Below are 13373 nucleotides of genomic sequence, written 5' to 3' on the forward strand. Positions count from 1 at the left end.
ATTCACAATTTCAAGGCAATGGGCCCCTCCCCCCAGGGCTGAATAGAGACATAAGGGTTCTAAAAATCTTCCTACAGATGCTGATTTTCTGCCTCCGAGCATTTCGCCCCTGCTCTAATCAAGCTGAGTACATTTTGCATTGTAACTCCGCATCCTGACTCCTTTCTTTGCAATACCTTCACACTGGGATATAAGGACCGGGATCTGTATTTCTACTTGCATTTGACAAAGGGAGCTTGGACTCTGGAAAATGCATACCCCAGAATGCATCCCCCTCTCTAAGATGCTACTGGAATTGAATCTACCTTGCTAGGGGAGGCCCACGGTACCCCCACAGAGCCAGGAATCCAAATCCACAGCATTCAGATTTTGATGCTGGGGAATTCTTAATCCACACCCTGTGCCTTCCTTACTTCTGATTCTTAAAGCTACACAATAATTGGGATTTTTAAAAAGCCCCACATGTAGAAGAATAAGAAGACTATAGATTTATGCCTCGCCCTCCACTCAGAATCTCAGAGCGGCTCACAATCGCCTTTCCCTTCTTCCCCCACAACCGACACCCTGTGAGGTAGGTGGGGCTGAGAGAGCTCTGACAGAAGCTGCCCTTTCAAGGACAGCTCTGCGAGAGCTATGACTGACCCAAGGCCATTCCAGCAGCTGCAAGTGGAGGAGTGGGGAATCAAACCCTGTTCACCTAGATAAGAGGTCGCACACTTAACCGCTACTCTAAATCTGGGCCCCACCTCACATTCTGTTTCAGAGGGTAGCCAGGTGGATCTGCAGCAGAAGAGCCGGATTCAAGTCCAGTGGCATCTTAAAGACCGACCAGATATTCGCAGGGTATGAGCTTCCACAAGTCGAAGCTTCCTTTGCCAGATACAAGTAGGGACAGGGGTCCCTGTCTGAGCTTTGCAAGGCTTCTCTTGTAGAAAAAGCCCAGCAGGAACTCATTTGCATATTAGGCCACATCCCCTGATGTCACCATTGTTCTGCACAGGTCTTTTTTTTTCGGTAGAAAAACAACATGAACTCATTTGCATATTAGGCCACACCCCCTGACACTAAGCCAGCCAGAACTGTGTTCCTGTGCGTTCTTGTTAAAAAAAAAAAAGCCCTGGAGCTTTGACTTTCAGAAGATACTCCTAGAGTCATAGAGTTGGAAGGGTCCTCTAGTTCAACGCTCTGCACAATGCAGGAAGTTCACAGGTACCTCTCCACACCTACAGTGACCCCTGTTCCAAGCCCAGAATATGGCAAAAACTTCTGAGATTCTTGGCAAACTGGCCTGGAGAAAAATTGCTGTCTGACCCCAAAGTGGCGAACAGCATTTCCCTGGGCGTGCAAGAAGGGGTCGTGAGAACGAAGCCCTGATGCAACCCGTTCCTGCCTTCCTTATCACGATCTGTCTAAGGTCACAGAATCAGCATTGCTGCCTAGCCTCTGTTTAAAAACCTCCAAAGAAGGAGAACCCACCGCCTCCCGAGGAAGGCAAGGCTACTTTGTCTTAGAAATATTTGCCTTAAGTGCTTTGGAATCAAATAGAGTGCCTTGTCTAAAATGAGGGACGGTGGCTCAGTGGCAGAGCATCTGCTTGGGAAGCAGAAGGTCCCAGGTTCAATCCCCGGCATCTCTACTAAAAAAAGGTCCAGGCAAATAGGCATGAAAAATCTTAGCTTGAGACCCTGGAGAGCCGCTGCCAGTCTGAGTAGACAATACTGACTTTGATGGACTGAGGGTCTGATTCAGTAGAAGGCAGCTTTCTATGTCCATAATTACTTGAAAACTTGGACATAAGAACACAAGAGAAGCCATGTTGGATCAGGCCAATGGCCCATCCAGTCCAACACTCTGTGTCACACAGTGGCCAAAAAAGAAAACAAACAAACAAACCCAAGTGCCATCAAGAGGTTCACAATTGGGGCTAGAAGCCCTTCTACTTTGCCCCCCCCCCCAACACCAAGAATACAGAGCATCACTGCCCCAGACAGTTCCAACAATACGCTGTGGCCAATAGCCACTGAATCATGCAATTAATTAATTGGACCCACAAAATATACAGGATGGACATGAAAACCACTATGATGGCATAGTTTGGTACATGCCATTCATTGAGGAAGAAGTCATCGGAACAAGGGATTGTCTAGAATCCTCGTGTGGACTAAGACTTCATATTGGACTTCTCATGGACGTGACGGTTTCCATTTGAGAACTAATGGACTTTGTGAATTAATTTGTTTATTGGACTTTATGTACTCTGCCTGTTGCTTTAATGCTCCACGTTGAGAGGCAATAATCTTGTGTAAAAATATAACAAGATTCTGTCATCATTGACATGAATGAAAATTGTTTTTTATTTCTGTGCTATTACAGCTAACAGTGTGTTGGTTCAATTTGACCTCCCGAGGAAGCCTGTTCCACTGAGGAACCGTTCTAATGGTCAGGAAGTTCTCCCTAATGTTAAGCTGGAAAGTCTTCTGATTTAATTTCAGCCTGTTGGTTCTGGTCCTGCCTTCTGGGGCCACGAAAAGCACATCCACCCCATCCTCTGTACGATAGGCCTTCAAGTGCTTGAAGATGTTATCGTATCACCTCTCTGTTGTCTCCTCTCCAAACTAAACAAAAATCCTGTTGATCCGAAAGGTGCTACTGGACTCAAATGTAGCTCTTCTACGTGGCTGCCCTCCTGATACAGAACTTACAGCCATCTTAGTTCTGGGTACTGACAGATTCAAATCTGGTTGTCTCACATTCTGTTTACCGGCTGCAACATTCTGTTTACTCCGGCTGCAACGCCACTGAGGACGTTCTCCGCAGCCGAGAACGAAACGTCTGGAAGAAAAACGAAACGTCTGGAAGAAACACTTTCTCCAGTAGAACACGGCACTTGAGCCCGAAAGATTCTACAAACCCTAAGGATTTTACCAGCCGTGAACACCTGAAATCTTTGATTCTGTTTACCCTTTGCAATAAATAAAGACAGGGCTTTTTTTTTTTTGCAGCAGGAACTCGTTTGCATATTAGGCCACACGCCCCTGATGTAGCCAATCCTCCTGGAGCTTCCAGTAGGCCCTGTAAGAAGAGCCCTGTAAGCTCTTGGAGGACTGGCTACATCAGGGGTGTGTGGCCTAATATGCAAAGGAGCTCCTGCTACAAAAAAATCCCCTGATTGTAGCCAATCCTCCAGGATCTTACAGAGCTCTTCCTTCAGGGCCTACGGTAAAGCCCTTGGAGGGCTGGCTACATCAGGGGGGTGTGGCCTTAAATGCAAAGGAGGTCCTGCTACGGAAGAAGCCCTGAATAAAAATGTATGTTTTCTGGTAGATTCAGGTGGGTAGCCATGTTGGTCTGAAGCAGCAGAACAAAGTTTGAGTCCAGTGGCACCTTGAAGACCAACAAAGTTTAATTTCTGGGTAGAAGCTTTCATGTGCATGCACGCTTCTTTCAGCTTATCTACAGAAGAGCCAGTTTGGTGTAGTGGTTAAGTGTGCGGACTCTTATCTGGGAGAACCGGGTTTGATTCCCCACTCCTCCACTTGCACCTGCTGGAATGGCCTTGGGTCAGCCATAGCTCTGGCAGAGGTTGTCCTTGAGAGGGCAGCTGCTGGGAGAGCCCTCTCCAGCCCCACCCACCTCACAGGGTGTCTGTTGTGGGGGAGGAAGGGAAAGGAGAATGTGAGCCGCTCTGAGACTCTTTGGAGTGGAGGGCGGGATATAAATCCAATATCTTCTTCTCAATGACGTGTGCATGCACACCAAAGCTTATACCCAGAAGTAAACTTTTTTGGTATTAAAGGAGCGAATGGTCCGAAGCTTTGTTTTGTGGTGTTTCATGGGGGCATGAATGCATGCAGCTTAACCTTAAATAAAGCAAGGTAAAAGGCAGCTGCAATTTTGGGGCTGTATTAACAGAGGTATGGTGTCCAGATCACGTGAAGTGATGGTATCGCTTTACTCTACTCTGGTGAGACCTCACCTGGAGTATTGCGTTCAGTTAGGAGCACCACATTTTAAGAAGACTATAGACAAGCTGGAAGGGGTCCAGAGGAAGGCGACGAAGTTGGTGAGGGGTCTGGAGACCAAGTCCTATGAGGAAAGGTTGAAGGAACTGGGTATGTTTAACCTGGAGAGGAGGTAGCTGAGAGGTGATAGGATCACCATCTTCAAGTACTTAGAGGGCTGTCATGTAGAGGATGGTGCAGAATTGTTTTCTGTTAGGCCAGAAGGTGGGTCCAGAACCAATGGGTTGAAATTAAATCAAAAGAGCTTCCGGCTCAACATTAGGAAGAACTTCCTGACAGAGCGATTCCTCATTGGAACAGGCTTCCTCCTTGGGAGGTGGTGGGCTCTCCTTCCTTGGAGGTTTTTAAACAGAGGCTAGATGGCCATCTGACAGCGATGCTGGTCCTGTGAACTTAGGGGGAGGTATTTGTGAATATCCTGCATTGTGCAGGGAGTTGGACCAAATGACCCTGGGGGTCCCTTCCAACTCTATGATTCTAAGGATTTATCTCCATTAGTCCACTGAAGAAAACAGGGGAAGGAATCGGAAGGCTGTGAGGTAAAAACACTCACTTTACGCCAATGCAACTGACAAAGGCAGTCTTTGCCATTTAGTAAAGAATATATTAAATCAGGAATGTCAGACTCATTTTGCTATGTAGGCCAGAATCTGACATAAATGAGGTCTTGTTGGGCCGGGCCATGTGTGTGCCTGTTTAAGATTAGGTAGCAGAGATATAGACTTTTTAAAGGACATAAACATGACTAAAGATTTTTTTTTTTAACTTAAAAGGTTAGAACTTGTTGGTCTTAAAGGTGCTTTCTTTGTATTTCTCCCGTGGGATCCAGGGAACTAGGGAGCTCTGGTTGTTTCCTTCCCTCCCCAGGGGACCAGGAGGGGGAGGAGCCTCAACCAATGGAGAAAGTAGAAGTCTTGCTCTGTAGCTCCTGTGCGATTAAGCAAGCCTTACAAAGCAAGTTGAGTTGCAGAAGGAAGCAAGTGAGAGGGAGAAGGAAGCAGACAGCAGCCAGTTGCTCAGGGACCTGATAGGAATCTTCCCGGGGCCTGATTTGGCATCCCTGTATTAAATGATATATGCCCGAAACAGGTCAAAGGAACTTGTGCAGACTCCTGAGGCTGTACCTGTACCGCAAACTATACTGTATTTGTGAAATCGAATCAGGGTGATCAGATGCACCCATTGGTCTTTTTAAGCTGTAGACTTGTTGGGAGAGCCAGTTTGGTGTAGTGGTTAAGTGTGCGGACTCTTATCTGAGAGAACCGGGTTTGATTCCCCACGCCTCTGCTTACAGCTGCTGGAATGGCCTTGGGTCAGCCATAGCTCTCGCAGGAGTTGTCCTTGAAAGGGCAGCTGCTGTGAGAGCCCTCTCAGCCCCACCCACCTCTCAGGGTGTCTGTTGTAGGGAGGAGGAGATAAAGGAGATTGTGGGTCTCTGAGTCTCTGAATCAGAGAGGGCAGGGTATAAATCTACAGTCATCGTCGTCTTCTTGACTCACTACCAGTGTTCCCTCTAAGCTGAGTTAATGTGAGCCAGCTCACAGATTTTTAGCCTCCAGCTCACAGATTTTTTTCTCAGCTCAGGAAAAGTGGCTCTAGAGCAAACCAATTTAGGCAGCAACTCGCAACTTTAATGCCAGTAGCTCACAAAGTAGAATTTTTGCTCACAAGACTCCGCAGCAGGGATGGTCAGACTGCGGCTCGGGAGCTACATGTGGCTCTTTCACAGATATTGTGTGGCTCTTGAAGCCCTCACCACCCAGTCAGCTGCCTTGGAAAACGGCATTTGTTTCTTTAGATCACTTCTCTAAGCCAAGCCAACCAGTAGCTTGGAGGATGCTTTTAAAGCTAAAGTTGCTTTCTTTCCATCTCTCCCTCCCTCCATCTGTTTGCATTCCTTCCTTCCTTGTCTTCTGGCTCTCAAAAATCTGATGTTTATTCTATGTGGCTCTTGCGTTACGAGCTGAGCTGCTTTGCAAACGCAAACCCTCTGCTTTAAAATGCGGGGAGATTCCCACTGGCTCAGGAAGCCTGGGAAGACTTCCGGCCCCTGCGGTTAACCTCCTGTCTCTCTCTCCCTTTGCAGAATTATCCATCCAGCCGTTGCTCAACCCCAGCCTCATTCCGCCACACGTCCGGTCCCAGGCTGCCTCAGTGGGATCCGTGCCTGGCCCCACAACTGCACAAAGTGAGTGGTTTTCTCCACGGATTGCTCTGCCCATCCCTGCTGAGTGGCGGGGATTCTCCAGGAACTGATTCCCTCTGGATTCTGGGAGCATCCCACCTGAACTCTTCCTGGTTTCTTTTTTTGCAGGTGAAGGGAGATTGGGAGGCGACAGGAGCCAGGTGACGCCCGCAGACGGTGCAGGACCCATCGCCAACACGTCCTGAGGGGCTGCCGGGCCAGGGGGGCAGGCCCCTCCACTCTCCCCCACCCCCCCAGGCCACCCACATGGACTTCTCTGAACTGTGAATGGTGGGGGAAAAGCAACCGCAGCCCAGGAGACCGCACGGAGCCCGCTTCCCGTCAGCCAAGGGGGAGGCCAGCCGGAGACGAGACGGCCGCTTGGACGGGAGGGAGACGTTCCTGTCTCCCCGAGTCACTTGCCTCGACTCCCTCTCACGTGGCCCCGTGATGCCTTGGCACGGAGAGAGGGCAGGGGAAATCCCGCGGTTTTAAGGGCTCCCTTCTTTAAAAAAAAAAAAGCAGTTCAGGCTGGTGCCTCCGGGGAGGGGTGGAGAGACCCGAGAGCTGCCTTGGGATGCTTCCCTCTCTCCCCCCCTTCCCCAGTGCGTCCCACCTCGATTTTAAGGTCCTCTTGGTTTTTAACATCCCATGGAAACAACATGGTTTTATTTCTAGTCTCACGCTGCCTGCCGTTTCCGACGTCCCACCCCCACGGCCCTTCGACACACCGTACGTTCTCCCTCTCCCAAGTACCCCCCAGCCTCTGCCAACTCGGATGCTGTCTTTTTTTAAGCAGGTCGTTCGGTTTTTATCGTTCAGGCTGTTCTCCACCACCACCACCCCCGGCCCGGCCCCTTCCCTTTTCTTCCGTCCCCATCATTCATTGGCTGTGTCCCCAACCACAATCTTTCCTTATTGGGAACAAGAATCTTCTCCCTCCTGGCCCCCCCCCCCAAGCTTGCGTCGGGGGGGGGGGGGGGGCACGGCCAGCCATTCCTTTCACAAACCGACCTTCCGAAATCGACAGCAACCGAATTTCCTACGGTTCGTTACAGGATGGTATTGAGCCTGCTTTTTCCAAGCAAGCGGGCTGGCAGGGGACGCCTGTCCCCACCCCCCTTCCCCATCACAGATCCTTTCCCAGCGCCGCCAACCCACGCCAGTGGGGAGGAGCTCTCGAAAAGGCATACAGAGAAGACTAGTTTTTAAGTTCCCGCCCACTCCGTTTCCAGCTGTAAATACATCTCCCATTTTTTTGCCCCGTCCCTCTCCTCCCAGATGGTTTCCTTTTACCGTTCTCCCTGTAAATAGATTATAATTTTTTTTTTCTTAACGCAACGTTGCAACGATCACCCCCCCCCCCCCCCCCGGAACTCTGTTCTCCCGCCCTCCACCTTCGAATCGCTGTAGGAGCGAAGGTTCCCCTCCCTGGGGAGCCAGGGTGCAGCCTGTGGATAACCCCCCACCCCACCCTACCCCTCCACACACCGATCATCACTGCCTTCCTTTCCCTCCCGACATTGTGTGTTAGTTTCTTTCTTAGGTTTTTTGGCTGTGTACAGACATCCGGTTCAATAAATTATTGGCATGAACGGAAAGAACGGCACGGGATTCCTTGTTTTTGCATGGTGGGGGGGGGGAGGTCGGAGCCCAGAAATATGGGGATCAATGCACCCTCTAAGCCACGGGTGTCAAACTCATTTGTTATGAGGGCCGGATCTGGCATAAATGAGACCTTGTTGGGCTGGGCCATGTCTGTACCTATTTAAGATTAAGTAGCAGGGATATAAATTTTATAAAGAACACAGACAAACACAAATATATATATTTTAAAAACTTAAAAACATGCTTACAACATTAGCACTCATTGGTCTTAAGGATGCTTTCTTTGTATTTCTGCCATGGGATCCAGAGAACTGGGCAAAGGAAGCTCTGGCTCTTTCATTCCTTCCTCAGGGGGCAAGGGGGGGGAGCCTCAGCCAATAGAAGGAAGAGATGCTTGGCTCAGTAGCTCTGCTGTGCAGTTGAGAGCCTGGCAAAGCAAGCTATTCATCTCCCCCCCCCTTCCTCCCCAAGGGAGGAGCCTCAGCCAATGGAGAAAATAGAGACTGCTCTGTAGCTCCTGTGCAATTGAACAAGCCTTGCAAAGTAAGCTTTTATGCAGAAGGAAGCAAGATATAGGGAGAAGAAAGAAGATGACAGCCAGCTGCTGGGGGGCCTGAGAGGAGCCCTCTGGGGGCCTGATTCGGCTTCCGAACTGCATGTTTGACACCCCTGCTGTGAGCCATGGAGCCTTGTGTGCAAAACCTCTACTTTCTGAGCTCGTGGCATTAAAGTTGTGAGCTACTGCATAAAATTGTACCAGCCACATGGCGCAGAGTGGTAAAGTTGCAGCACTGCAGTCCAAGCTCTCTGCTCACAACCTGAGTTCGATCCCGGCAAAAGCTGGGTTCAGGTAGCCGGCTCAAGGTCGACTCAGTCTTCCATCCTTCCGAGGTCGGTCAAATGAGTACCCAGCTTGCTGGGGGGGAAGTGTAAAAGACTGGGGGAGGCAATGGCAAACCACCCCGTAAAAAGTCTGCCATGAAAACGTCATGATGCGACATCACCCCAGAGTCGGAAACGACTGGTGCTTGCACAGGGGACTACCTTTATCATCTTTTACTGCATAAATTAGTTTGCTCTGGGGCCATTTTTCCTGAGCTAAGACAAAAACGCGTGAGCCAGAGGCCGAAAATCTGTGAGCTGGCTCACACAATCTCAGCAGACAGAACGCTGGTTAGGATTAACGGTCCAGGTGACCCCAGTCATTTTTAGCGATAGAGGGGGAGAGGGCCACTGCTAGTAAAGGAGTCTGACCTCTCCAGCTTTAAGACCATTGCCCCAGATCTCAGAAACAGTGGGAGCTCTCCCTTCTCATGCACACGTGAAGGTGCCTTCTATTGAATCAGACCCTTGGTCCATCCAAATCAGTATTGTCTAATCATAATGGCAGCCGCTCTGCAGGCTCTTGGAGAGAGAGAAGCTTTCACATTGCCTACCACCTGATATTTTGTACTGGAAATAATGAGGAATGAACCTGGGACCTTCTCGGTGCAAAGCAGAGACTCTTCACTGATACACAACCCCTCCGTTTGGTGTAGTGGTTTAAGTGCGCGGAACTCTTATCTGGGAGAACCGGGTTTAATTCCCCACTCCTCCACTTGCACTTGCTGGAATGGCCTTGGGCCAGCCATAGCTCTGACAGAAGTTGTCCTTGAAAGGACAGACTCCTCTTATCTGGGAGAACCAGGTTTGATTCCCCACTCCTCCACTTGCAGCTGCTGGAATGGCTTGGGGTCAGCCGCAGCTCTGCAGAGCTGTCCTTGAAAGGGCAGCTTTTGGGAGAGTGCTCTCAGCCCCACCTACCTCATGGTGTTGTGCGGGGAGGAATGTAAAGGAGACTGGCGGCCCCTCAGATTCAGAGTGAAGGGCAGGATACAAATCGAATATCATCTTCAATCTTAAGAGTCCCTTCACTAGCTGCCTTTCTTGTCGTTTTGGCATTGCCGGGCAAGGTTAAGGCTGCTATTTTAAAAATGTCATCACCCGAACAGCAGGGCCCAAGTCTTCAATGCTGCAAGGCAATGACCGGCTCAGTCTGCTGTTGGAAGCGACTAAGGTGAAGAAGATGACATTGGATTTATATTCCGCCCTCCACTCGAGTCTCAGAGCGGCTGACAGTCTCCTTTACCTTCCTCCCCGCACAACACCATGAGGTAGGTGGGGCTGAGAGCACTCTCCCAGCAGCTGCCCTTTCGAGGACAGCTCTGTGAGAGCTATGGCTGACCCAAGGCCGTTCCAGCAGCTGCAAGCGGAGGAGTGGGGAATCAAACCTGGTTTTCCCAGATAAGAGTCTGCCCTTTCAAGGATAGCCTCTGCCAGAGCTATGGCTGACCCAAGGCCATTCCAGCAGCTGCAAGCGGAGGAGTGGGGAATCAAACCTGGTTCTCCCAGATAAGAGTCCGCGCACTTAACCATTACACCAAACTGGCACAATTAGTGACTGTTTCAGCAATGAGCTGCTTCAAACAGCTCATTTCCTCCTCCGCCAAAGAACAATTCCATGCAGCAGAAAGGGATGCAAAATGAGGATGACCAGATGTTTACTCATGCCTGTCGCACGTGTGTACTGGGAAGTAGTATTTACCCACGGCTTTGTAATAACCCAGCATGGCATGTGCACTCACTAATAGGCACATTTGATCACCTCAGGCTACTTTTCATGTTTCCAGCGCATTAGAAGATATTGGATTTATATCCCACCCTCCATTTCGAATTTCAGAGTCTCAGAGCAGCTCACAATCTCCTTTATCTTCCTCCCCCACAACAGGCACCCTGTGAGGTAGGTGGGGCTGAGAGAGCTCTCATAGCAGCTGCCCTTCTCTCTGAATCAGAGACTCAGTGGCTTACAATCTCCTATATGTCTTCTCCGCCCACAACAGACACTCTGTGAGGTGGGTGGGGCTGAGAGAGCTCTGACAGAAGCTGCCCTTTCAAGGACAGCTCTGCCAGAGCTACGGATGACCCCAGGCCATTCCAACAGGTGCAAGTGGAGGAGTGGGGAATCCAACCCGGTTCTCCCAGATAAGAGTCTGCACACTTAACCACTACACCAAACTGGCTTAAAGGAACTCTGCTAGTCTGTATAAGGAATGCTTTGGCTACTCTTAGCATTTAAGAAACGGAAATCTCAACTTCACATGCTGTGAGCTTGTTAGCCTATATTCCACTCCTAGTATCTTCTCTGGTCACAAACTGATCACAGAAGCAACCAAGTCAGCCGCAATCTCCTTTGCACAGTTAAATTCAGGAATGTGTTCCTTTTTTATTCAGTTAACCAAGGGGACCGCCCTATTTAGTTGTTCACTATTCCCTGAGGGGGGTGGATGAACTCAAAGGCTTCTTCCCAACCTCTGCTCAGGGGCAGCTGTGAGGGTGGGAGGATTATGAGGACTACCAGGGGTGGAATTCTAGCAGAAGCTTCTTTGCATATTAGGCCACACATCCCTGTTGTAGCCAATCCTCCATGAGCTTACAAAAAAGAGCCTTGTAAGCCCTTGGAGGATTGGCTACATCAGGGGAGTGTGGCCTAATATGCAAAGGAGCTCCTGCTAGAATTCCACCCCTGAGGGTTACAATTATTATGATAGTCTTGTTTCACCTTTTCATCCCATGGTGTCCAGCTAGGGCTGCCAGGCCCCCCCTGACCACCGATGGGGGGCTAAGGTTGCCAGCTCCAGGCTGGGAAACTCCTGGAGATTTGGGGGTGGAGCTTGAGGAGAGAGACCTCAGTGGGGTCCAGGGTCATAGACTCCACCCCTCCGAAGCATCCATTTTCTCCAGGGGAATTGATCTCTGTAGATAAGGGTTAATTCCGGGGGATCTCCAGGCCCCACCTGGAGGCTAAGGCAACCAACCAGATTAACGCAGAAATTGGAGCAGGGACAAAAAGGCACAAAGCCTCCGTGAAAAACCAGCCTCTATCAATTTTACAGTATACTTATCATCAGTTTTATGCAAGATATCGCATACTTATACATTCATGTTGAAATAAATCACATCCAGAGCGTAAGAACACTGACCACACCCACACCCAAAGTCTTTCAAACAGCAATCGATGCCAATCGCTCCGAAATCGAATGTCCAGGCAGTGGTGAAAAGGGTTGTTCTCACGCGGAGTCCAACGCTCTTAAGTCCTTCTTCTAAATGTAGCAGGTGTAATGTTCAAATGCAGCAAGGCACGATAGAAACGCGACAGGGTTGTACGTGATGCCCCGTTTCACTCTAGGCTTCTGCAAGCTTCGAAACGCCGTTATACATTTTTCAGTGGGAGAGCAATCCTTTACGCAAAACTTCTACCAACTTCTTACGCTATGAATGTGATTTATTTCAACATGCATTTATAAGTATGCTATATCTTGCATAAAATTGACAAGTATACTGTATATTGATGGAAGCTGGTTTTTCGTGGAGGCTTTGTGCCTTTCCCCCTGAACATATGAAGCTGCCGTCTACTGAATCAGACCCTGGGTCCATCAGAGTCAGTATTGTCTACTCAGACTGGCAGCGGCTCTCCAGGGTCTCAAGCTGAGGTTTTTCTCGCCTACTTGCCAGGACCCTTCTTAGTTGGAGATGCCAGGGATTGAACCTGGGATCACCTTCTGCTTACCAAGCAGATGCTCTACCGCTGAGCCACCATCCCTCCCCCTGCCCCACCTGGAGGCTGGCATCCCTATATCCAGCCATGCTACCTGCTGTTCTTAAGGGAGAAGACTGCCAGCAGTAACCAGGTTTCCCCATGGGAAAGGGTTATGAGAACAGTTGATGTGACCAAAGTTGTTGATTTGCTAGAGTGTGATCGCACAATTAAGAAGTTCCCCATGTGCCACTTTTATGTGCTCTGTTTTGTTGAGAATGTGGCTGTGTGGCGGGCATTACGGTGTTACGGTGTCAACGTTTTAGAAAGGTGGAGGAGCAAAACTGTAAATGGAATCCATGCCTGGATTTAAAGGTCCGGATAGATAGAAAAGGCCTATTGGCTGGGTCAGCCATCATTCAGGGGTGCCAAACTCATTTGCTATGAGGGCTGGATCGGACATAAATGAGACTTTGTTGGGCCAGGCCATGTGTGTATCTATTTAAGATTAGGTTGAACAGGTATAAACTTTATAAAGGACAAACACAATTAAAGATTTTTTTAAGCTTAAAATAAAACATGCTTAAAACATTATCACTCGTTGGTTTTAAAGGTGCTTTCCTTGTATCTCTCCCATGGGATCCAGGGAACTGGGCAAAAGCCTCAGCCAGTAGAAGAGAGGCTTGGCTCAGTAGCTGTGCTGTGCAATTGAGAGAGCCTGGCAAAGCAAGCTCTCCCTTTCCCCTCTTCCTCCCCAAGGGAGGAGCCTCAGCCAATGGAGTAAATAGAGGTTTTGCAGATGACTAGTTGTTTGGGGGCCTGATTCAGCCCCCTGCCTGCATGTTTGACACCCCTGATCTAGACTATAATTGAAACAGCCTCTTGTATGTGGATCTGAAAAAATCAGGTGGAAACAAACTCAACTTTGAAATATGCTGAAAAGGCTACAAGGGTCAAGCTACAGCAGATAACATAATATCTCCAT

At 49.3% G+C, this 13373-nt stretch overlaps 1 protein-coding gene across 1 annotated transcript in view; it reads left to right on the plus strand.

Annotated features, from left to right (window-relative positions):
- Window positions 1-7811, plus strand: part of GSK3A (glycogen synthase kinase 3 alpha) — a 35019-nt gene extending 27208 nt beyond the window's left edge. Inside the window, exons 10-11 of the mRNA XM_060258262.1 lie at window positions 6109-6210; window positions 6337-7811. Of these exons, the coding sequence (XP_060114245.1) occupies window positions 6109-6210; window positions 6337-6413 (179 nt within the window). The 3' untranslated portion in view covers window positions 6414-7811. The remainder of the gene's footprint in view (window positions 1-6108; window positions 6211-6336) is intronic.
- Window positions 7812-13373: the final 5562 nt, after the last annotated feature.

Source organism: Heteronotia binoei, chromosome 17 (assembly GCF_032191835.1).
Source record: "Heteronotia binoei isolate CCM8104 ecotype False Entrance Well chromosome 17, APGP_CSIRO_Hbin_v1, whole genome shotgun sequence".
Taxonomy (NCBI): Eukaryota; Metazoa; Chordata; class Lepidosauria; order Squamata; family Gekkonidae; genus Heteronotia; species Heteronotia binoei.